Raw genomic sequence first — 26,378 nt, forward strand, 5'->3', positions numbered from 1 at the left:
GAAAACCAACCAACAGCCCTTTAGGGTTGTTTGTGGAATTTCCTCAACTGGATGGTAAGAGACCTTGAGTCTTGTAATCATCTTAATGAAAGGATCCAATGTTCAGCTTTTTGATCTGCTTGTCACCAGGTTTACTGGGTGTTAAAACACACAGGTCATTGTTTCTGTCTAACACCCCTGCAGCTGTGGGTTGAATTTCTCTCTCTTATCTTCTTTTACATTGAAGGTGAATCCCCTGGCTTGGACGAGCCGGGCCGTGGGGACAAAGCTCGGAGCCTTGTCTCAGCGTCTTGTTTCCCTGATCTTGACCCAGTTCCTGCTTTACAGATGCCCCTTGTCGACCTGCTTCCCCTTGGCATCTCTCCAGCCCAGTGGAGACAGTTTTAGATCCCAGTTCTGGCCTTTGCTGTTACAAGTGCCCTCAGACTTCTATAGCTATGTCTGACATCCTGCCTTAGGCAGGTAGTGAGTATAAAACAAAGAGCTTGGGGGAGCCAAGGACTGTCTCCTGTGTGAAAATTCCAGGTTGTTAATCATCCTCCTTGGGCTTATCTTTCCACCAGTTTATAAATTTACCCAGCTGGGCAGTTCAGTCCACAAAATCCATTTAAATTATTTTTTATTTAGAAAATCATTTATTACTGTGTTTTTGTACTGCTGTTTTTCCCTAGTTTTGGAAACTATAATTTTGAGCAGAGACTTTGGGAACTTCTAAAAAAAAGTATGGCAAAGAAAAAAAAATCACCCATATGCCCATCATTCAGAGATAACCTCTGGCAGCTTTTCCCTTCTATTCTTTTTCTGGCTGTTGATTTGCTTTTAGTGGGATTTAATTTTCTATGTAACCTTGATTCCGGATCTTTTTAAGCTTAATATTATAACATAAGCATTTCCCTTTGCTATTAAAACCTCTGCATGAGCATAATTTTCATGTCTTTATAAATATTCTGTCATGAAGCTCTGTCTGCATTTACTTAATTTTCTTAAACTTTTAAAAAATATAGGTGACTTGTAACAGTGTAGAATTAATTCTAGATTCTGTCAAGTGATGATGCATTGAGCTTTTCTATGTAAGGGGCTTCTTTTCCCCACTTGGCGCCTGACTGCTTGTGGTGTTGGTACAGTAAGTTACTTACATACGAACCTTCGAGTTGCGAACTTTGAGAGATGCGGACGTGCGTTCCATCAGTGTCAGGTGTGAGTGACTTGGCAGCTTTCCCTCCGTCTCCTGTTGCTGCCGGTCCTTCGGGTCTTCTGCCTCCCACCTCCCTGCCCGCCTCCGTCAGCAACTCTTCTCGCCTCTTCACTCAATGCCAGCCCCTGTGTGCCGAGCTGTTGTACTGTACTACTGTACTGTTCAAGGTACTGTACTGTGAGATGACAGATGTTTTCTTTATTTTGTGTGTTTGTTTTTTATGTATTATTTGTGTGAAAAGTATTATAAACCTATTACAGTACAGTACTATATAGCCAATTGTGTTAGTTGGGCATGGAGGCTAACTTTGTTGTACTTATGAACAAATTGGACTTGCTAATAAGCTCATGGAATGGAACTCGTTCGTATGTAAGGGACTTACTGTACTTAACTTGTATATGTGTAGAGGAGAAACTGTATGTGTTTGCTTGAAGTTCAGCATCTAAAAGACCAAGTTCCTAGAGAATAGGCTGTAGGACAAAATCCAAACAGATTGATACTAAAGAAACCTACAGCCAAGACTCTGGAAAATCAGAATGATTTTCCAGTAATAAAATCGCCTGCTAAAACAAAACTCAACACTCTTCAGAGGAAGATATCAGAATTCAGTCTGTTCAGCTTAGCACCCACCATGTTCAGTTCACTTCAGTAGCTCAGTCATGTCCAACTCTTTGCGACCCCATGGACCACAGCATGCCAGGCTTCCCTGTCCATCACCAACTCCTGGAGCTTGCTCAAACTCATGTCCATTGAGTCGGTGATGCCATCCAACCATCTCATCCTCTGTTATCCCCCTCTCCTCCCTCCTTTAATCTCTCCCAGCATCAGGGTCCTTTCCAGTGAGTCAGTCCTTCACATCAGGTGGCTAAAGAATTGGCGTTTCAGCTTCAGCATCATTTCTACCAATGAATATTCAAGACTGATTTCCTTTAGGATGGACTGGTCAGTATTTGATTAAAAAAAAAATTACTAGATATGTGAAGAAGTAAATTGCCTACACCAGTCTTTTTTATTACTGAATTTAACTCAAAGAGAAAAGGGTGAACAAAATTGCGAAGACTAGTCAGTAACCCTTTGACTTCTTTCTCACCCAAAATGGGCCAATAGTAATTTTTAAATGTATTTAAGGTAAAAAGCAGAACACTCAAGATTGAACTCGTTAAACAAGTTGTCTGAATGAAAGGTATTGATTCAGAAAAAAAAAAGTTCAGCATTTAAAGAACGGACGTGTGGGCTTTACTGCAGAGAGCCAGCCCATAAACCGCTGTAACATTTCTTAATCCCTTTTAAGCCGCCTGTAAACACTGTCTCATCCAGCCTCCTGTTTCCTTGTGGAATCTTATCTTACACAACCAGGAAGGCTGGGTGCAGTAACTGAATGTGCAGCCATCCCCCAGAGCCAGTCCCTGTGGACCTGGGGCCCCAGGGTCACATTCTTCCGCCTCTGACTGTTTTCTCTGCCTCAGCCTCTGACAGCCCCTTCTCAGCATCTGTGTGTTTCCTCCCCTCAGGTTTGAAGGAAATAACTTATTGATCTGTTCAAGACTCGTGCTGAGCCAGAGCTGAAGCCAGCGGCCTTTCCGGAGTTGAGTCTCCAAGTTTCCTGAGCGGTGGGGAAGCCCTGGCTGCCACTCTCCCCCATTCTCCAAGAAGCCTCGTTTACTGGGGTGGTTGTCCAAGTTCTTGTTCCTGTTAGCTAGCAGTTTAAATAAATCTCCGTTGCCAGTTGCCAGTCCTCTGCTGTTTATCCTTTGCTCCCCTGGGGCGGGGGGTACTGTGGTTCCCCTCTTTGTCCTCAGCCTGACCTTGACCTTGGCTCGCCGTCCGTGAGTCAGACTCAGCTCCTGCCCTTGCATCCGTTGTGGGATTTACTCCCATGTGCTCTTATGTGTGGCACCTGACCCTGCACTTGGCATCTTGACAAGAGGCTGGAGCTCATCTCTGCTCCCATTTCTGCCCTTGCCTGCTCAAATCCTCCTTCACCTTGGCCACTGTGGCAGGCTGAATGATGACCCTCTAAAATGTCCCTTCCCAATCCCCCCGGCTGAGAGTGTTACCTTGTATGGCAAAAGGGGCTTTGCAGGTGTGAGTAAGTTAAGGATCTTGAGGTGGGAGCATCCAGGTGGGCCGGATGTAATCACAAGAGTCCTTCCTTTTAAGGGAAGGAGGGAGGGCAGAGTCAGAGGAATAGGTGGTGTGACGCCAGAAGCAGAGACCGGAGTGATACACTTTGAAGATGAGGGACGGGTAAAAGTTGAACGTAAGTGGCCACTGGATGCTGAAAAGGGCACGAGAATATCTCCGAGCGTCCAGAAGGAACCAGCCTTGCCAGCACTTGGACTTTAGCCCAGTGAAACTAATTTCAGATTTCTTACTCCCAGGACAAGAAGAGAATAAACTTGTGTTGTTGTAAGCAGTGAGTCTGTGGTCGTTTGCTATAGCAGCAGTAACAAACTCATACAGATGTGATACTAGTACAGATTAAAGGGTCCCTGGAGATTCAGAATCATAGGGCCTGTCCATGCCTGATGACATTCTTGGTTATGTGAGTGAGCTGTGAACTTGAACCTGCGTGTGCAGAATGGCAGCAAGCCAGCCCCCTGGCCCTCTCCTCCCCTCGAGGTTGCAGAATCAGAGATCAGCGTTCCCTAGAGTGTGACCTGCATCCCACCACACACCAGCGTGCTTGTGGGCGGGAGTCGGTGGTGATACAGCGTGAAATAACGTTGAATGACCCAGTGAGAAAGTTACTTGCTTTTCAATTATCTTTCAAATCTTAAGAATTCGTTCAAGGAAAAGATCGCAGGCTAGTACGGATGGGTCTTCAACAGTAATGTCATATATACAAATTCATTGTTTTTGAAACCATGTACTAGCCATTAATGGATGGTGAATCCATTTGGGGAATCAAGTCCGTTACTTTCAAAAGATAAGGAATAGAGTGGAAAATGTTCATAGCACATTATCAGTAGTAAGGGTAAGTACTTTTTTTATAACTTGTTTCACTTTTATGTGTGTTTGCACTACCATGTTAGTGTTGTTCCTAATGTTTTGGTCTTGTTTTTTAAGTGAAGTACAGTTGACTTACAGTGTTGTATTAATGTCTGTTGTATAGCAAAGTGACTCAGTTATATGTATGTATACATTCTTTTTTATTTTCTTTTCCATTATGTTTCATTACAATTGGATCTAGTTCCCTGTACTATACAGTAGAACCTTGTTTTTTTATCTAGTCTATATATAACAGTTTGTGTCTGCCACCCTCAAACTCCCAACCCACCCCTCTTCCTCCTCACCTCCCCCTTAGCGTCAGTTTTGGTTTTGATCATAAGAGAAGGTCAGAGTGTTACAGCACTTCAACTGTGGCACTAGTAGCATTTGGCTGAAGTTTTTAAAACTTGGCTTGGCTTCAATTATATTTCTGTTTTTCCTTACATTTTTTAATGGATTACATTTCTCTTCTAGGCTAAGGATAACACCATTACTGTTGATAGTTGTGTTATAAAATATCCCTTAAAGTACCTATAAATTTCATTTAAAAAATGAATGCAGCAGAGATGGCGAAAGTGATAAATTTGGAAATACTGAAGTTGAGAAGCACCGCAAGAGGGAATGGTTGACCCAGCACTTTAGGAGGATCTCACCAGGGGTCAACTTTCATGCCCTCTTCCCACCGCCCCGTACTTCCCACAATCAAGACATGTGTTCCAAAATGTGGTTTTAGTTTTTGAATTGGAGCTTGGAACTGATTTCACCTAAGGTTTACAATCATTCACTGCCTCTCCTGTTCTCCCACCCACTCATCTAAAACCTCTTGTAATCCTTTCCACACACACTGCTTAACTGAAGCTGCTCTTAGGAAGGACATCAGTGACATTGAAACCATCACACCCAGGGACTCTCTCTTGGTCCATGGCTGGTTCAACTTCTCAGCAGCATCTGATATGGGCGACCACCTCTCTCCTTGAAATATTCTCACTGCCAATAAATGATGGAACTGGATCTGAAACCAGGCAGGTTGGCTCTGGAATTTGTGCTTTTGACTGCTGCGTTATATCTATATCCCTTCTCCCCTTGCCCCAAATAGCATAGAAAATACCCCCATGGCTGCCCTGATGCCTCATTTCCTTATTTCCGGTAAATTTTTCACATTTATTACATTCGCTTATTTCCCATTTGGGGGCTGCCCTATGTGCCGTTAATGAAGAGTGATCTTTTTCTGCAAAAATTTTAGGCTTTTGATTATTTAGTAGCAGAAATAATGTTAAAAAAAACACTGCAACTAAGTTACCATATGATCCAGCAATCCCACTCCTGGGCATATATCCAGAAAAGATGATAACTAATTCAAAAAATACATGCACCTTAATGTTCATAGCAGCACTATTTGCAATAATCAAGACAAGGAAGCAACCTAAATATCCATTGACTGATGAATGGATAAAGAAGGTATGTCCTAGGAGCTTCCCTGGCGGTCCACTGGTTAAGGCTTTGCACCTCCAATGCAAGGGACATGAGTTCCATCCCTGGTCAGGGAACAAAGATTCCATATGTCCCTCGAGGTAGCTAAAATGTTTTAAAATTATAATGTATATATAAATAGTGAAATATTATTCAGCCTTAAAAATAATGAAATAATGCCACTTGCAGCTACATGGATGGAACTAGAGATCACCATACTAAGTAAGTTAGATAGAGAAAGACAAACACTGTATGATATCACTTATATGTGGCATCTAAAAAATGAAACAAATGAACTTACTTATAAAATAGAAATGGATTCACAGATATAGAAAACAAACTTACGCTTGTCAAAGGAGAATGAGGTGCATAAGATAGCTTGGGATTAGCAGAAACACTACTGTATCTATATATAAAGAAAACAACAAGGGCCTACTATTAGTATATAGCACAGGGGACTATGTTCAATATAATAAATGGAAAGAATCTTAAAAATATATATATATATATAAAATATATAATATTTACAAGTTATGTATTTATATGTTTATAACTGAATCCCTTTGCCATATACCTGAAATTAACACAGCATTATACATCAAGTATAATTCATTTAAAAAAACAAAAGCAGAAGACAGCACCGCCAGAGGGTATCTAGAATGCTTTCAGTACTGTTGGTTGAAGAATACCATCAAGGACCTGGGTTTGCTCTTTGTGCTCTGTCTTCCTGAGCACGTTGGCTTTAATTTTTTTGTTGCCTTATAATGATAAAGTAGCTGCTAGAGTGTCTGGCATCACAACTGCATTCATGGCAGGAAAGATAAGTCTTTTCTTTAGTAGTCTCTTTTTATCCAGAGTAAAGTGGTCCTCAGATGTGCTCAAATATACTTTCTTCTGTATCTCATGATAAGAACTGAGTAAGATTGCCAAATGAGATACAGGTTGCCCAGTTAAATTTGAATTTTGGTAAACACAGATTTTTTTTTTTTCAGTGTAAGTATGTCCCGTGAGAAATCCAAATTTAACTGGGTATCCCCAGTTATTTTGTTATTTTATATAAGTAGAAATATTAATAATTTTTTTCAATCTGGCAACTCTAAACCTGGGTCCAATCGCAAGAGGGGCTGGGAAATAAAATATCTGGCTTTCTGGCTTTTGTAATGCAAGATGGGCAAAAGAGAAACGAAAGCTTTTAGGTGATCAGCCACCTAATGTGGAGTCATCTTGATTGTGTTTGCTCTCCTGCACAGAGAATATGTTTGCATAATATCAGAAAGTTTATGAAGTCCAAAGCAGAATCAAACTATATATTTTCATCCTAGAGTTTTTTAGTTTTTTTTCTTTTTTGAAGGGGAGGAGAGGAAAGTGTGGAGGGTCATGAATAAAGTTCCTGTCATAGGCAGGATATATAATTTTATTCTGCTTTACTATTTTATATCCCCCCTTATTCCAGAAAAGGAATTGAGGTGACTAATAAAACTACATTAACACAAAAGGCAAAAATAAATGCCTTGGGGAGCTGGAGAGGAGAGAGAAGATGTGTGCTCAGTCACTCAGTCATGTCTGATTCTTTGCAACCCTGTGGGCTGTGGCCCGCCAGGCTCCTCTGTCCATAGGATTTCCCAGTCAAGAATACTGGAGAGAGTTGTCATTGTCTCCTTCAGGGGAGTCTTCGCCACCCAGGGATCGAACCCACATCTGCCTTGGCAGGCGGATTCTTTACCACTGAGCCACCTAGAAAGCCCTTGGGCAGCTGGAACATGAGTTTGGGGGGGGGGAGGGCGGTAAAGGCCCAGAGATGTGCATGTTTTATTGTCTCACACAGGTCTTGGAAGTGGGTTATAAGTTTGACTCCCCCCAAGTCCTCAGAGAGGATTGAAATATGATTCTGCTTCCATAAAACCACAGCCAGCTACATGCTCTAGAGAGACACACATCTTCCTGCACAGAGACCCAGGATGCTTCTCCAGAGCATCATCAGTGGAATCTGGGAATGTTTGGGGCCTGGCTTTGCAGCTGCTACTTCAGGTTCCCTTGTTGCAAGCTGATGACAGAAATGAAATTACACTGGAGCAAAGCAGCGCAGTCCAAGTACATAGCTCTGGGATGCTGTAGTGCATACAAGAGTAGGATCTAGAAAATCTGGGGAAAATGAAAGTCCCGCAGAACTGATGTGCTAAAATAATGTCTCAAAGCTGGACACTGTATACGAGATTCCATGACAGTAAGTTGGAGGTCGGAACCTTTGACGAAGACCAGGTGGTCAAATTGACTGAGTGGTCCAGATCAAAATGCTTATCACGGCCAGCCCGGTGGAGGGCGGAGGTCTTCATAGGAAAGTGAGGCTACTCCAGAGGCAGAGCTTCTTTCCAAGGTTGCTACTTCCAATATCAAATGAACCAATCCACACCCTTCCTTAAAAACCCTCCTTCAAGCCCCACTTCCTCTGGTATGAAATCCAGCTCCTTCCCATGGTCTATGAGACCCAAGACTTGGCATCCCTCCTCGGCTCCCCCACCTCCTCTGTGCCTCTCTGCCCCAACCACGACCCTCCCAGCTCTGCCAACCTACCAAACTCTGTCTGCCACAGGGCCCCGCAGTCAAGGGGCTGGAGATGTAAGCCACACAGCCAATATTCAGTTCATGAATCACTTGGTTTACGGCACATAACACAGGGTAAGGTAGGGAAAGGGGGTAGCAGGCCACTCCAAGAAGTCCTCAAAGGAGGCATCTCAGCTGTCTCCCAACCGGCAACAAGTCACAGTAGGTGTGGGTGGGAGGTCACCTTCTGCTCCAACAGGGAGTTGGGCAGCTTCCATCTGGAAAGGCTCCCAGAGCAGAGTCGGGTCCTCCAGCAAAGCGGCTGCAAATCACTCAGCTCAGTGGTCTCTTTCAGAGGAGTCAAGTTCCCCCAGGGGAGGAGGTCTTGGTCCTCTGTCCCAGTGAGGTACACTGCCCGTCACAATTCTAAGGCAACACTCTTAGTCTATCCCTCTAGGACTCTTCACACACCTATTGCAGACGTTTCAAAACAACTAATGTGGATGTTCACATTGGCCACTGTGACTCCATTTTTTAAGCAAGACAATGAGAAGTTTTATATATGGATGCTCTGGGTCTTTGTTGCTGCACGGGGGCTTCCCCTAGTTGTGGAGAGCAGGGCTCCTCTTCACTGTGATCCAGGCTTCTCATTGCAGAACACAGGCTCTAGGGCGCTCTGGTTTCAGTGGTTGTGGCACATGGGCTTAGTTATTCCATGGTATGTGGAATCTTCCCAGACCAGGGACTGAACCCATATCCCTCTGCATTTGCAGGCAGATTCTTAACCACTGGACCACCAGGGAAGCCCCGTGACTCCCTTTTGAACTACTTAACATAGCTTAAATCCTATAAGTTTCACACAAGATGAGTAGGGATCATAACACTCAAGAACTCACATCATGACCCTTTGTCTCTGCTGGCCTTTGCACCTGCTACTCCTTTTCCTGACTCAGCCTTCGCCCTTAAAGCTGAGATTAAACATCACCTCCCCATGACCCTGTGTAAACATCCCCTGGGGCTGTAACTCAGCATCCTGTGTTTCTGCCTTTATGGCCCTTGTGTGAACTTGTCTTCATTTTTACTCATTCCACAAGTATTTATCAAGCACATTCTCTGTATGAGGCACTAAGAAACAGTAGAGCAAGTGAACAAATAAAACAATAATTGCACTGCTCATGTGACTCAAGTGACTCAAGATTGTCATCATGTCTTTGCACAATGATGCAATCATACTTTTATGGCACATTTGATTTTTAACCTCTCTGAAAATATTTGAGATTCAAATGTTGGGGCCTCAGGACCTATCACCAATGATGGACACCCCAGTAGGTTATGATTGTGGTTCATAACATGTTGTTTCACACCTTGTCAATCTGAAGATCGGCACAAGAGAAAAGCAATGAGTCCGATGGCAATAACTCTTGCAGTATTGCAGGTGCTGTTTGCATGGGGGTACCTCTTAAGGCCAGACCCATTGAACCTCTGGCAGGAAAGGCAGGGAGTCGGGGAACAAAATCCAAGAGCTTGCTAAGCCCAGTGCTGGGGAAATCGTGCACTGTCTGCCAATAGAACTTGCTGAACTCAGTGATAAGTGAGTAATTAAATGACCAGGGACAGCTTTGCGAACTCAGGGAGGGCTCATTGTTCTGGTTTTACCCACCCGTTGTGTCCCAACTGTGGGTGAGTTTGAGTGCTGGGGTCTGAAACCCTAGGGTGGATCATGTTTTCCAGACAGCAGAAGAAAGATAATTCAGAGATATAAGGAGAGGGGACCTATTTTGGAAGGGAGAGATGGGGTGGTTCTTGAGGAGTGGGAACCAGGGAGCACGGCCTTGGTGAAATGATTCTAAATGGAACATTACAGTAAAACCATTGGAAAAGGAGTCACAAAGGCAGCTTTCATGCTGACGCTGGTGAAGCACAGTAGACTGTAAAGAATGGCCCTAAAGACTTCTAGAATCTCTGTCTCCACTCTTTGCATCAGGAGTGGCCACATGATTTGCTTTGGCCAATAGCTTGATAAGAAAAGGTGAATGGGAAATACCCTGGTGGTCCAGGGGTTAAGACTCTGTGCTCCCAATGCTAGGGGCACAGGTTCGATCCTTGGTGGGGAAATAAAGATCCCAAGTGTCACATGGCATGGCCAGAAGAAAAAGAAAACATGAGCAACTTGACAGGTTGCTCGTGCATTGGGGTTCACCTTCTCCCACTGTTCTTGGGAACCGTGTGGTTCCTTGGGGTGGGTCTGTTGGATGAGAAGATCATGTGGAGCTGAAATGAGCTGTCTGGATGAGGTGCTCCCCAGACCCAGGCCCCAGGCAGCTCACTAGCCAACCACAGAAGTACAAGGGCGCCCTGACCTGAACTGCCCAGCCATCTTGCAGAATCGTGAGCGAGCTAAGTGCCTGGATCTTGTCTTAAGCCACTATGTCTGGGGATAGTTTGTTACCCTGCCATAGCTAACTCATACAGGCGGGGGTGCAGATTGGGAGGATTAGGCAAAGTATTAGTTGAATGTTTCCTGCTGTTAAAAAAAAATTTGCAAGCATAAGAGTTGCGAGTTTTATTTGGGGAAAAATGAACACTGCACCCTGGGAGACAATATTTCAGATAGCTCTGAGAAAGCTCCAAGAAGTGGCTGCAGTCTGATGGCTGCTCGATATCAGATGTTTTCTCCTTCCCGAGTTCCCTCAGGGCTCACAGCTCAGCATCCATGGTGGCTGCAATTGCTGCTGGGACATCCTTTGTTTACAGGAAACACTACATTTCTCACTTCACGAATGCTTGTTCTGTGTCAAGCTGTGTGCCATGTCTTAAGATCTCATGATGGATATGGCAGCCATGCTCTCTGCACTCAGAGCACCAGCCATCAGTGCCCCCCGCCTGCCCACCAACAAAAAAATCTTGGCTATTTCAGTATCCTGTGGCAAGTCCGGGAGGGTGCTCCGGGGAGAGAGTGATGTGTAAGCTGACATCTGAGGATGTGCCAGGTGAGTGGGCTCTGGAGGCGGGGGTTGGGGGGCGGGGTGGTGAAAGAGAGAAAGAAGAAAGTACCTGACTATAAGCATGGGACCATTTAGAAGAGACTGGCCATGTGCTGTCCAGAGCAAATGTTTCCCCCGGGAAGTCATGGAGATGTCCCAGGGTACTCACAGTGTACTTTTAAGGCATCCATTCTCAAAGGAGGTGATATCGCCCCCACTGGAGCAAAAATTACTTAGGGTTAGGATTATTGTTTAGTTACTAAGTTGTCCAACTCTTTGCAACCCTGTAGACTGTAGCCTGCCAGGCTCCTCTGTCCTCGGAGTTCTCCAGGCAAGAATACTGGAATGGGTTGCCATTTCCTCCGTCAAGGGATCTTCCCGACCCAGGGATTGAACCTGAATCTCCCGCATTGGCAGGCAGATTCTTTACCACTGAACCATCAGGAAAGCCCAGCATTAGGGTTAGGGGGTGGTTATTAGCCCTCCAAAGAACCACAGTATGTAAACAGATATGAAAGATTATCTGTGGCATTAGTGGGCTTCTTCGGTGGCTCAGATGGTGAAGAATCCACCTGCAATGCAGGAGACCTGAGAAGGAAAGGCACCCCACTCCAGTATTTTGGGCTGGAGAATTCCATGGACAGAGGAGCCTGGCAGACTACAGTCCATGGAGTGGTAAACAGATATGAAATATTACCTGTGGTATTAGTACTTAATAGAGGGGTGACAGTTTTTTAAAAATGGCTAAAAAGTGTCCACAGAGGGAAGATAATGAAAAAAAAAAATGGTTGAGAAATGCTGTTTTAAGGGAATCCATATCTAGGGCCTCACCTTGTGCAGTCTGCTCCCTCTCCCCACAGCCCTCCCACTTCTCCAAAGAGCATCATTCTTCCCGTCTCACATCTGTGCTGCTGTTTTGCTCTGGGAATTAAAACCTGGGAGAGGGGAGAACAATGAGAAATACTGGTACTGGCTGGCACTGAGAAAGTGAATAAATAATAATGACCATGTATCAAACAAGTCCTTTTTTAGATGTGAAGGATTCTTTGCTCTCAACCAAATTGAAGGGGGATATAATAGCTTAGCATGCTTTGAACTTTTTTTAAAAGCAATAGATTTGAAAGAAGTTTTTTTTAAAGAATAGGTTATTTTCAGCACATAACTCAAAAGGTGTTCAAAGAAATGTGTAGTATTGCTATAGAAACCTCTTTCTATTTGTTTCTGTGAAAGCTCTCTCCTTGCCTACAACTGTAAAAATGAAAAATAGAAACTGAATTGGTGTTGAGCCCTGTCTTACAAAAATAAGCTAGAGTCATCTTGGGATATATGAACTCACTGAATAAATAAGTAAAACTTCCTCTATCCATCTCATTAAAAGATATATTTCCTGTACAATTTTATTTTTTATGTTTAATCATTAGTTGTCACCCTGTGCAGTATAGTTGGGGTATGTCAATCAATTGTCTACTAACAATAATTGTAATGATAACTCAATCCAGAAAACAATACACAACGTTTAGAGCCACCGTCACAGAAAATTTATAAAAGTTTTAATTTCTCTCTATCTCTCTTTCTCTGTGCAGACACATATTTCCATAAGATCTTACAGAAAACCTGAATGAACATTTTAGCCTATCCAATATATGTATTTGTTTTTGCCTAAAAATGGAATTATATGCTACATACTGTATTGTAAACAATTTTTACCCTAAAGTTTTACAACAATATATAGAGATCTGTAAGCACAGCACACATAGAGATCTACAACAGAGATGAGACAAAATTTTTTAAGGGTCAGATAATTGATATTTTAGACTCGATGGATCAAGAGGATATTTTGTACATAATAACTATTTGAAGTGTGAAAGTCTTCTTACATCATATTCAAAAAGCCACTCAAACACCTGAAACTAACACTCCTTCGTAAATCGATTATACTCCAATAAATAAAATAAAAAGCCACTTACTTAAGGAGTAGTCTTTTGTTAGCATATATCTATGTTGCTTCCATATTAATTCAATATTATAAATATGTGGCAATTATACACAATCCTTCTGTATAAATCTTTTCACACTTATCTGTTTACCTCCAAAGAATGTTGTTGTTCATTTGCTAAGTCGTGGCTGACTCTTTGCGACCCCAGGGACTGCAGCACACCAGGCTCCTCTGTCCTCCACTATCTCCTGGAATTTACTCAAATAAGTGAAAAAAAGACATCTTGTTGATGTTCTTACACTTCTTTAGTTACTATGACTCTCTTCTCACACATTATTGTGAACTTATTATTTCCAATTTCCTGTTTGTGTCTTTTTCCTATTTTTCCCTGTGGTTATTTTTTCACATTGATTCCTAAGAGCTCTTCACCCAGTAAGGACAGTGACATTTTGTCATTTGTGTGCAGTATTTTTTCCCCAGTTTTTCATTTTTCTTGTCTATGCTAATCACTTTTTTCTTTTTTGGTTCAGATATTGTATATTTTATCTGTTTCAGGTTGATTCCTTTTCCAGTGTAATAGATGTCTATGCATGTCAAGCTGCTCATGATTACAAAAATATTTACCCATGTTTTATTTTAGGGCTTTTATGATCTCTTTTTTACATTTTTTGTAGTGTCCATAGTATTCATTAATCATTTATTTATCTAAAGAGACTATTCCTTAGCCCAGATATTCATCATTTCATAGTTCAGAAACACAGGTAAGTGACAAAGTTCTATAGAACTCAATGCCCTAAAATTCTTTATGTTCAAAAATCACTTGTCACTCTGAAAGATAATAGTTTTCCTCATCTCTTCAAAATCTTCCATAGAATCATAATTCTGTATAAATCTGCATAGAAGTCTGCATATGCCTCCTTCCTTGGTTCATCAGTACCAAACTTACAGAAAGTTGCAACTCCCAGGCAGACGATGAATGCTCCAACCATATGAAATCACAGATGCGTGACCAGAAGGTTTCATCAAAGAACTGGACAAGGTAGTTTTTCTTTTCTACAGCTCAACAACATGATCTTTCCACACTAATAGAGAAATGGACCTCTCTTTTACATATTAAACTTTGGCTCATTTAGAATTTATTTTGAAGTACAAAATGAGATTAAAAAATTTTTTAGATAAACCTAACCAGTTTTCCTATTTAAGTATCTTTAATCCATGATTTTGAACCCCAATTTACATTTCTATGCATATGCTTACATGCATGCGTGCTAAGTCACTTCAGTCGTGTCCGACTCTCTGTGACCCTATGGACTTCAGCTCATCAGGCTCCTCTGTCCATGGAATTCTCCAGGCAAGAATACTGGAGTGGTTTGACATGCCTTCCTCCAGGGTATCTTCCTGACCCAGGGATCGAACCCAAGTCTCTTATGTCTTCCTTCTTGACAGGCAGGCTCTTCACCATCTGGGAGGGCTTCCCTGGTGGCTCAGATGGTAGAGAACCTGCCTGCAATGCGGGAGACCTGGGTTCGATCCCTGGGTTAGGAAGATCCCCTGGAGGAGGGCATGGCAACCCACTCCAGTATTCTTGCCTGGAGAATCCCATGGACAGAGGAGCTACAGTCTATGGGGTCACAAGGAGTCAGACACGACTGAGCAAATAAGCACCACCTGGAAAGCCCTTCCATGTATATATTTGGGTTTAAAAGGCCTCATTTTAAAAACCTACTAGCTATCAAGGAACTAAGTTTTATGACTCTAGCAAGTTATTCAATCCCAGCCCTACATGTAGACTTTCTTAAAAAGCAATGTATTTTTTACCTGATAGCAATATGTATATCAAAGATAAAGCTCTTGTTATTCAGGTTGATAGGATTGTTTGTATTTTTCCTCAGCACAAAGATAAGAGTATTTAGAATTGAGAAATATAGCTGAACAAGTGCTATCCATTTGTACTCTATCTGTATGTATGTGTAACCATGATTGTGGGAATAAAGTAGTTAGAAGAAGATTTCTAATTTAAAAAAATAGATATGCAACAAGCAACAAAGGTTTACTGTATAGCACAGGGAACTATAGTCAATATCTTGTAATAACCTATAATAGAAAATTATTTCAAAAATAATATATGTGTATAACTGAACCACACACACAAAAAGGATTCTACTCTTTGAAATTTAGCAATGTTTATCTTTTTGCCAGTTTTTCTAAATGTCCTGTGGACATCTAATAGCAATGTATGAGGTACAAAATTTTAAATATATTTGTGTGAGATATGAGATTGATATAAATCAACAAAAATAGCTAGCTATCATATTTAAATTATTAATGACATCATTCAAGAAGCTCCTAATCTTATTTTTTCTGCACTTGATAAGATATTCTCAAAGAAATGTTAATATGTCTATGATTATATATTTTTCCTTTTCTCTTATATTTCTTTTGATTTTTGCTTTATATATCTTTGTTTCTTTGTTGTTAAGTATCTAATGGTTTATGATGTCTATCTTCTTTGTGAATTGTATCTTTTATCATTGAAAATATTCATCTTCACATCATTTAAAAAATAAAATAAAATAGCAGAGTGAGTTGCCAAACCTAAAGAGTTAAAAAAGAAATTGTAAGATGACATTTCACCAAGTTCAAACAATAAAAAGGGCACCAGTTTGGAAGCAGTTTTGGTTAAATTCCAGCTCCACATTTTATGGCAAAGCCCTTCTCTTTTCTGGGCCTCAGCTCTCTCATCTGTAAAATGGGTTCATAAAGATAAACCCTGCCTCACACAAGTTAGGAGGACTAAATGAAATCAAGCAGGAACTCACTATGCCCAGGGCATTTGTATCCAGGTACCCGTAGACCTTGGCCTTAATTTAACCTTCCCAGGGCGCACAGTGACACCTACAGCCTCTGTTCCTTTATGTAAGAAGCCAGCGCCTGACTAGGGAGTACTAGCTGAGTCCTTGACCTTTGGCTTTGTTCCCACCCATTCCTACCCCGTGACTCCTGAGGTCCTGCTCTCATTACAGGACAGCATCACTTGACTTCCATTCTTGCCCCAGCCCAGAAAGTCCTGGCCCACCCGTGGGTGAGACCTTGTAGTTCCCAACAGAGGTCACCATAACCTCTGAACCTGCTGCAATGGGCTGCTGGCCGGAGTCCTGCTTGGTCCTTCCACCTTTCCCTTCCCTCTGAGGGTAAGGAGGATATGTAATTCTCACCTTGGCACTTGCATTCCCAAAGGGAATGGGAAGGCCAGTGCCTACTCTTATAGTCATGATTTCTGGCATGGTGACAGAGGAGGCGCACGCTGTCTGTCGGCCCAGGGTCAGGTCAACATGGGAGCAGCCATAAACTCCAGGGAAGTTCATCTGAAGGTGGCGTTTGCTCTCCCATTCCTCCTTTACAACAGCTATTTTTGGGCCTGACACACCCCCCTGATTTGACTGTAAAGTTCACGAGACATTATCTCTTGATCGTCTCCATTCTGGGTGGATAGGTATGTCACAGGATGACTGAAATGTTGCTCTGCCCCAATCCCTCCACCCCATGAACAGGAACAATTCTCTGTGGTCCTGAAACACCAAGGACATATTTGCTTGCTTAGATTTCAGAATTCTGTAAAGCAGATAGTAACTGTGGAAGAAAAGGGTTTATTAAGCAGGATGCTTCTTTCTTTCTTTCCTTCTTCCTTCCTCCCTTCCTCTTTTCCTCCCTCCCTTCATTTCTCCTGCTTCATTCCCTTTCTTTCTTTCTTTCAAGTGACAGAAACCCAGCTCCAATCGTCTTCAGGAAGGAAAAGATCTAAGAAGACGGTCCAGCGTGGCTGGATCAGGGCCATAATATAGATGTCATCAATCTTGTCTCCCTCTTGGTTTTATTTTCCTCTATGTGGCTCTGTTCTCTTGGGACTCATCTCTTCTGGTGACAAAGATGGTGCTTAGTGGCTCCAGGCCTCTATTATCCCCCCTCAGTAACCCCAGAGTAAGAACACTTCTTTTCTTTATTGAAAGATCATGTCTTGGTCCCCAAAATCTTCAGAAAAATTCTCGGGATTGCGTGTTAATGGCTTGACTTGAATCATATGCTGAGTGCTCAGCCAGTCAGGATGGTCTTGGAGATGGACTGTCTCACTGGCTTGATGCCCCTGAAGCGTTGGGGAGTTGAATGATGGGGGGCGGTGGTGACAGCACTACCCAAATTGTGTGAAAGTTAGTCACGCAGTCCAACTGTGTGACCCCATGGACTGTAGCCTGCCAGGCTCCTCTGTCCGTGGGATTCTCCAGGAAAGGATACCTGGAGTGAGTTGCCATTCCTTTCTCCAGGGGCTCTTCCCAACCCGGGGATCGAATGCAGGTGTTCTGCATTGCAGACAGATTCCTTCCTATCTGAGTCACCAGGGAAGCCCATTTTGTGTGAACAGAGAGTCGAAGACATGTGGTCCTCTCAAAGAAATCAAGGTGCTCTTACCAAAGAGAATTCCAGAAAAACATCTATTTCTGCTTTATTGACTATGCCAAAGCCTTTGACTGTGTGGATCACAATAAACTATGGAAAATTCTGAAAGAGATGGGAATACTAGAACACCTGACCTGCCTCTTGAGAAACCTGTATGCAGGTCAGGAAGCAACAGTTAGAACTGGACATGGAACAACAGACTGGTTCCAAATAGGAAAAGGAATACGTCAAGGCTGTATATTGTCACCCTGCTTATTTAACTTATATGCAGAATACATCATGAGAAATGCTGGACTGGAAGAAGCACAAGCTGGAATCAAGATTGCCGGGAGAAATATCAATAACCTCAGATATGCAGATGACACCACCATTATGGCAGAAAATGAAGAGGAACTAAAAAGCCTCTTGATGAAAGTGAAAGAGGAGAGTGAAAAAGTTGGCTTAAAGCTCAACGTTTAGAAAACTAAGATCATGGCAGCTGGTCCCATCACTCCATGGCAAATAGATGGAGAAACAGTGGAAACAGTGAGGGACTATGTTTTGGGGCTCCAAAATCACTGCAGATGGTGATTACAGCCGTGGAATTAAAAGACGCTGACTCCTTGGAACGGAAGTCATGACCAACCTAGACACCATATTAAAAAGCAGAGTCATTACTTTGCTAACAAAGGTCCGTCTAGTCAAGGCTATGGTTTTTCCAGTGTTCATGTATGGATGTGAGAGTTGGACTGTAAAGAAAGCTGAGCGCCAAAGAATCGATGCTTTTGAACTGTGGTGTTGGAGAAGGCTCTTGAGAGTCCCTTGGACTACAAGGAGATCCAACCAGTCCGTCCTAAAGGAGATCAGTCCTGAGTGTTCGTTGGAAGGACTAATGTTGAAGCTGAAACTCCAATACTTTGGCCACCTGATGCGAAGAGCTGACTCACTGGAAAAGACCCTGATGCTGGGCAAGATTGAGGGCAGGAGGAGAAGGGGATGCCAGAGGATGAGATGGCTGGATGGCATCACCGACTCAATGGACATGAGTTTGAGTAAGCTCCGAGAGTCCTCCAGAAGTTGGTGATGGACAGGGAGGCCTGGTGTGCTGTGATCCATAGGGTCGCAAAGAGTCGGATGTGACTGAGCAACTGAACTGAACTGATTACCAAAGGAAGGAGAAATTAGATCTTAAGTAGACACTAATGTCAGATATCCACAATGGGGATAGAATAGCGGGGAGAGTAAGAGAGAGAGAGGGAGAGAGAGGCTGTTAGAGAATCACTGACAGGGAAAAATGGAGACATAATTTTAAGAAAACAAGAGCCTTTTTAAAAGAAAGCAGTTCAGAAAAAATTATTACACCCGTGTTCATAGCAGCATTATTCACAATAATTAAAAGGTCAAAGCAAGCCAAATATCCATAAACAGATGATCCTTAAACTTAAGATGAGGTCTATCCATACAATGGAATATCATAGAGTCTTTAAAAGGGAGGAAATTCTGACACCTGCTACCACATGGATGAACCTTGAGGACATTACGCTCAGGGAAATAAGCCAGTCACAAAAGGACAGAGCTTGTATGATTCCACTTTTATGAGGTCCTTGGAATAGTCAGATTCACAGAAACAGAAAGTAGAATGGTGGCTGCTTAGTGGGGGCAGGGAGAGGGGGAATGGGAAGTTAGTGCTTCATGGAGACAGAATTTCAGTTTGAGAAAGTTCTGGAGATGAATAATAGTGACGGTTGCACAATAGTGTGAATGTACCTAATACTGCTTAACTGTACACTTAAAATGGTTAAAATGTTAAATTTTAAAATGTATTTATTTATTTATTGATAATTTATTTATTTATAACTAATTATGGTGATCGGGAGCTACTCTCTGATTGTGGTGTGCGGGCTTCTAACTGCAGTGACTTCTCCTGGTGCTGGGCAGGGGGTCCAGGCATGCAGGCTTCAGCAGTTGTGGAACATGGGCTTGGTTGCTCCATAGCATGTGGGATCTTCCTGGACCGGGGATGGAAGCTGTGTTTCCTGTATTAGCAGGCAAACTCTTTATCACTGAGCCACCAGCGAAGCCCTAAAATGTTAAATCTTGTGTTATGTATATTTTACCTTGATAAAAAATTAAATTAGAAAAGAACCAATTATAATTGGGAAAACTTTTCCCTTCTCTCCTAAACAAAGGACATATTTTACCCCATGCCTCCTAGACTTTGCCTAGTACAGTGCTTTGCAAACAGAAGAAATTATTAAGAATTTGTTGGATACTTTATGAAGCAATGTAAGATGTTCTGGCCCCATTGCCAGCAATAATATCTGAGCAAATATTGAGGTCATCATCCTCCAAATGCCACATCACAGCCCTGAATGCTTGGGTCTGGGCCCTCTGGTCTTACAGGGACTTAATCAGCACCTTGTGGGTGTTGGGTAATTCAAATTTCCTTATGTTGCACACCCCACCGCCTCTGAGGACATTTGGCAATATCCAGAGACGTTTGTAGTTGTCACAACTCTGGGTAGTATAAGACCAGAGAAGCTGGGGATTATCCTACAATGTGACTGAGCACACACACACACATCCTACAATGCACAGAACAGCCCCCCAACAAAGAATGTGAAGTGAAGTGAAAGTTGCTCAGTCATGTCCAACTCTTTGCAACCCCATGGACTGTAGCCTGCCAGGCTCCTCTGTCCATGGAATTCTCCAGGCCAGAATACTGGAGTGGGTTGCCGTTCCCTTCTCCAGCGGATCTTCCCAACCCGAGGGTTGAACCCAGGTCTCCTGCTTTGCAGGTGAATTCTTTACCGTCTGAGCCACCAGGGAAACCCCCAACCAAGAATATTCAGTCCGTAGTGTCAAGTGTGAGCCAGCCTGGGAATCCTTTCCAAGGACTCCGTCTCTGTCTCTCTCTCTCACACATGCACACACAGAATCATGCCAAACACATAGGCACACACATGCATATGTGCCTACTCTCACCTATGCCCTCCTAGACATGTCCCTGGTCTCTGTTAATTGTCAGTGAGTTATAAGAAGTTTATAGCATAAAAATAAACTTCTAAAATTAGATTCTTGCTCAATATCCTTTAAAGCAAAGGACCATGCAATAAATTTGTCTTGAATTTTGTTCTGTGCCTGGAATTTTATATAACAGAGCAGACAAAGGGAGGGAGAATGGCATTCAGACTTAGCTGTGTCACAAACAAGGACCTTGCTCTTCTCCCTACCAAGTTCTCTTGAACCTGCTGACTTCAACAGACAGATATAAACCAGTCAATCAAGTTTGACACATAAGGAGAGCTTCTGGAGGCCCGAGAGGGGGTTGGAGGTGAGGAAAGGAATACATGTTGTTTGGAAAACTATGTTTAATATGATTATACAATTTTATTTTGAGAATGTATAAATATTATCATTTTTATGTTTAATGAAAGGTGGTATTTTTTTAAGAATGCTGCAGTCTGACACTTTTATTAGAGTCAGGAGTTAAATTTTACATTTGCCTGACAAATTCACATTTATAAAGAAGTCAATGTATGTCAAAAACCACTACAACATTGTAAAGTAATTAGCCTCCAACTAATAAAAATAAATGAAAAAAAAGCAAAATCAAAGAAGTTTCACTATTTTACTTATTCTACTCCTGCTTTTAATTGTTTTACACCTAATTACCTTCTGTGTGGATGAGTTAGGCTCAGCAATTTTCAAACCCACCAAATAATTTTTTCCCTTCTTTCAGTGTAAAAACAAGTCTGAATGTTTTTCTCTAAGTTTGTCACAGAATTCTAGACCTTTTTTTAAAAGTCTTAAGACTTAACTTTTTTTTTTTTTTCTGTTTATCAACTTCACCTTATTCCTAAGCTCACCACCCAATTTTTCTCCTATTATTGGGGTAAAATACTACTCTAAGCTTTTGAGAAAAACATATTTTTCCACTCAGGCTCGATTTTTTTAATAAGTTAGAAAATCTGGAGAAGGAGAAGACAGAGAATAAAATAAATTTGGAGAAGATTCTTAATTAAGGCCAAGACCTTTTCCTTAACTCTGTCCCAGCGCAGAGTTCTCTTATCTGGAAGTTCCTTTTCACAAGTGAGATAAACTCAAGTGCGTTTGATTTACAAGACAATGAAAAGACAAGACACCGATGAGGAGAAAAAGCTGCCAACATTATTGATAAAATATTTGTCTTGTTGACACAAAAAAACGCACAACGTGAGAGCTGCAAGTTAAGTTTTATTTGGGGCACAGTGAGGACTGCAGTCTGGGCGAGAGCACCTCAACTACCCCTGAGAAATTGCTCCAAAGAGGTAGGATGAAAGGTCAGTATGTGTTTAATTTTGGCGAAGGGGGCATACATGCAATCAAGCACATATTTTTCTAGAACTTTCCTGCTGGTCTCATGAAGCTTTAGCTAGTCACGAGGAACAGTCATCACTCTGAAGGATTTTAGTGCTTTTCTAAATGTGAGGAGATAGAAGAATTGGGCTCATAAAATTAGCTCATGAAAATATCTAGCTATCAGAAGACCTGTCCTGCCTGTTTTCCCTGAGCACAGAATACCTCATTTCTGCTCTCCACACTGAGCTCCTTTCAGGTAGTACTGAAAATCAGCAGCTGTAGCAGCATATGCTTTAATCTTTGTAGAGGTAGATGGCAAGAGATCATGGCAAGTGCCAATCTGTAGTTGACAGTCTCCAGAGTATATACAGTATTATCCAAAATCAGTAATAAGAAAACACAGAACCAAAATTTTAAAAAACGGCTTTAACTGTTGAACAGACATTTCTGCAAAGAAGATGGGCTGATGGCATATAAATACATGAACAGATATTCAACAAATTAGTTATAATTAATGCAAGTTAAAACCACAATAAGATACCACTATCCATCTATTAGCAACTAAAATCCTTGCATACAGGACTCTATAATCATTTTGATAATTTGGTGGTTTCTTAAAAGTTACATAACACACCTCCCATTCTACTTTTAGGTATTCACTCAAGAGAAGTGAGAGTGGGCTTCCCTGGCAGTACAGTGGATAGGAATCTGCCTGCCAATGCAGGAGACATGAGTTCGATCCTCAGCCTGGGAAGATTCCACATGCTGAGGAGCAGCGAAAGCCCATGCACCTCAACTGCTGAGCCTGTGCGCCTCGCGCCCGCACTCTGCAACGAGAAGCCCCTGCAATGAGAAGCCATGCACTGCAGCTGAGAGTGGCCCCCAGTCGCTGCGGAGACAGAGGAAGCACGTCTTTCCCAGCACAGCCAAAAAACAAGTAATAAAAGAGAGAGAGAAATGAAAGTATATATTACTACCAAGACTTGTACAAAAATGTTCATGGCAACTTTACTGGTAACATCCCCAAACTGGGATAATGTCCATTCAGGATGAATGGATAAAAAATAGAATACTACACAGCCACCAAAAGAAATTAATTTTGGACCCACAACAAGATGGATGAATCAAAAATAAATACACTGAGTGAAAAAGAAAGCAGGTAAGAAAGAACAGATGCTGTTTGATTCTATTTTTAATTTTTAAAATTTTTACACAATTTTTAAAGGTTGTATTCTGTTTGCAGTGGTTGCAAAATATTGACTATATTCCTCATGTTGTACAATACATCCTCCTAGCCTGGCTTACACCCAACAGATTGTACCTCCACTCCTCGACCCTTTATTGCTCCTCTCCCCCTTCCCCACTGTTAATCACTAGTTCTCTATAAATTGGATTCTATTTCTAGGAAATTCTAGAAAATTCAAACTAGCTTATGGTGGCAGAAAGCAGATTAGTGATTGAGAACAAGAACAGGGTCACAGGGAAACTTGGGGAGATGATGCGTTCATGTTCACTACATGGATTGCAGTGCTAATTTCATAGTTGTACACATATGTCAAAGCATCAGTGGTACACTTGACCCATAATTTATTGTTGTACCTCAATAAAGCTTTTTAGAAATAGTAATAATTTAAAAAATGAGTTTCTCAAAAGATATCCCTGGTTTCTTTTTTTTTTTGCTAGTTGATGGTGGCTCAGACGGTAGAGAATTCACAGGCAATGCATAAGACCTGGGTTCAATCCCTGGGTTGGGAAGATTTCCTGGAGAATTCCATGGACAGAGGGGCTTGACAGGCTACCATCGGTGGGGTTGCAAACAGTCAGACTTGACTGAATGATTAACACTTTCACTTCTTTAGGGATATTTTGCCTGTAGCAGCATAGGCTCTGGAGTTAGCAAACTAATTCTGACCCTAATTACCTCTAACCTTTAGTGAGTCACTAGATCTTTGAACTGTGGTTTCCTCAGCTGCAAAATGGGAACAACACCCACCTCACCAGACTGTCAAGAGAGCTAGCAGGGTGATGTTTGTTAAATGCTCAGTACAAGGCCTGAGAGAGGTCTTGCTGGCTGTTAACCTGTATTGTTATTGATGACAATTCAATTACTGGAATAACAAATAGCAGAGTGAAGACTTCTGACTTTTAAAAAAACTTTTTATTTATTTTTTCACTACACTGGGTCTTTGTTTTTGCAAGGGCTTTTTCTCTCGTTGCCATGAGCAAGGACTAATTTGTAGTTGTGGTATGCGGGCTTCTCACTGCGGTGGCTTCTTTGTTATGCAGCACAAGATCTAGGGCACACAGGCTCGGTAGCTGTGGCTCTCAAGCTTAGTTGCTCCACAGCATGTGGGATCATCCTAGGCCAAGGGTCGAACCCATGTCCTCTGCATTAGCAGGCGGATTCTTAACCACTGGACCACCAGGGAAGTCCAAGGCTTCCGATTCTTAAAGGCAGTTTCTAGATGTGCACATTTTTATATTTTATGGGGACATAATGTTATAGGCAACAACACAGAGATAGAATTCAGTGTCTTCTTCTTAGGTACCATTGGTTCACGTACAGATTTCCTCTTGGTTATGTCTGGAAGGTAACTTCTTAAAATATAATAGATTGGGTTTATTTTTAACTTTTTTATTGAAGTACAATGTACATACAGAAAAGTACACACATCGTTAACAACTTGATGAATTTTCACAAGGTGAACTCACCCTTAGCCAGAACCCAATCAAGAAACAGAAAGTGATGGAGCCCGGAAGTCTCCACGTGCCCCGTCTCAGTCACTATCTCCCAGAGCTTATCCTTGAACTTTCTGTTCCACCGTTTGTGCCCTTTCGTGTCTGACTTCTTTCCCTTTGTTTGTGAGATTCATTCAATCGCTGGCCCATCCTTGTGATTTACATTTTCATGACGCTTTCTCTCTTACACCTTTTCAAAACATTATCATATCTTTGTTGAGACTTGAAGGATGAGTAAGATTTTGTCAGCATTAGGGAGCAGTTTGGGTTAAAGAAACAGACTGTCCAGAGGCTTGAGGCCGAGTGAAACAGTGGCATATTCAGGACACTGAAAGTAGACATTCTTTCTGGGGTAGATGGTTCCTATTTAGTTCAACTGTTTCCAGCATTATAACCATTCAGACAGTTCTCAGCTTTTTCTACCAATAATGAATAATGAAATGAATGTCCCTCCCCAGTTGGAGCTTTTGTGTGTTTTTGCGTGCTTGTTTATTTACTTTGATTACCCTGGGTGTTCACTGCCGCACACGGGCTTTCCCTAGTTGCGGTGAGTGGGGGCTTCTCTTCACTGTGGTTGCAGGCTTCTCATTGCAGTGGCTTCCCTTGTGGAGCACAGGTTCCAGATGCACCGGCTCCAGTGGTTGAGGCACAGGGGCTCATTAGCTGTAGCTCACGGGCCCCAGAGTGCGAGGGCTCCAGTAGTTGTGGTGCATGGGCTTACCTGCCTCACAGCATCTGGAATCTTCCCAGTCCAGGGATCAAACCTGTGTCCTCTGCACTGGTAGGTGGATTCTTATCCACTGTACCATCAAGAACATTCTAAAGTTTTTGTTTTTATAGGGTCGCTTTTCAAACTTAAGGCTCCTTGGGTCTAGGGGTAGGTGAATTTAAAGACTTCATGTATGTTGCAAGATTGTGTTAACAAAATATTGTAGCTTTGTACACTTGTCCCATAAATGTATGGGTTTGCCTATTTTCTCCCTCTTTGTCAGAATGGGATGTTAATCGTGTTTTTAAAATTTCTCTTCTGTTGTTTCCTTTGAGTTTTTTCCTGGTTATTATCTTTTCATGTTTATTGACACTTTGGATTTCATCTTCAGTGCCGTGTTAAGTCACTTCAGTTGTGTCTGACTCTTTGCAACCCTAGGTACCATAGCCCACCAGGCTCCTCTATCCATGGGATTCTGAAGGCAAGAATCCTGGAGTGGATTGCCATGCCCTCTTCCAGGGGATCTTCCCGAGCCAGGAATTGAACTCATGTCTCTTCCAGTTCCTGCATTGCAGGAGGATTCTTTACTGCTGAGCCACTGGGTAGAGCTATTTAATTTTAATAGTTATTACTGTACAAATAGTAGATTAAATAATAAGAGTTAAAAAAAATGACAACATGGGAACATTCTGATTATTTGTGTGAAATACGCTCATAGTGTCAAACTCTTCAGCAAATGGTAGACATTATTGCTACCATTAAAAAAAATTTTTTTTGGCCTACCCACACAGCATGAGGAACTCCCCTGACCAGTGATTAAACCCATGGCCCTTGCACAGGAAGTGCTCTTAACCACTGGACGACCATGGAAGTCCATGGCTACCATTTTCATTGTCCCAAACATGCAGATGGTGAGCAAATGAACTCCTGTAAACACTGAGACTTAGTGGACTGTGCCTTCAGCCCAGTGACTTTCTGGGTGTAAAGAGCTCTGACTGTCAGCTATAAGGTGGCGCTTACCATGGGCACTTTTAGAACAGG

The 26,378-nt window shown here is 42.1% G+C and overlaps 1 protein-coding gene across 4 annotated transcripts in view; it reads left to right on the forward strand.

Annotated features, from left to right (window-relative positions):
• Positions 1-2,930, forward strand: part of LCMT1 (leucine carboxyl methyltransferase 1) — a 65,230-nt gene extending 62,300 nt beyond the window's left edge. For 3 of the 4 annotated variants that reach the window (XR_011485470.1, XR_011485472.1, XR_011485471.1), the window contains exons 11-12: positions 2,018-2,137; positions 2,707-2,930. Coding sequence is in view for 1 of the 4 variants with exons in the window: in XM_070461067.1 (XP_070317168.1) it covers positions 2,707-2,729 (23 nt within the window). In the remaining 3 variants the exon portion in view is untranslated. The remainder of the gene's footprint in view (positions 1-2,017; positions 2,138-2,706) is intronic. The other variant, XM_070461067.1, reaches the window with a different exon arrangement.
• The last annotated feature ends 23,448 nt before the right edge of the window (positions 2,931-26,378 follow it).

This window comes from Odocoileus virginianus, chromosome 33 (assembly GCF_023699985.2).
Source record: "Odocoileus virginianus isolate 20LAN1187 ecotype Illinois chromosome 33, Ovbor_1.2, whole genome shotgun sequence".
Lineage (NCBI taxonomy): Eukaryota > Metazoa > Chordata > Mammalia > Artiodactyla > Cervidae > Odocoileus > Odocoileus virginianus.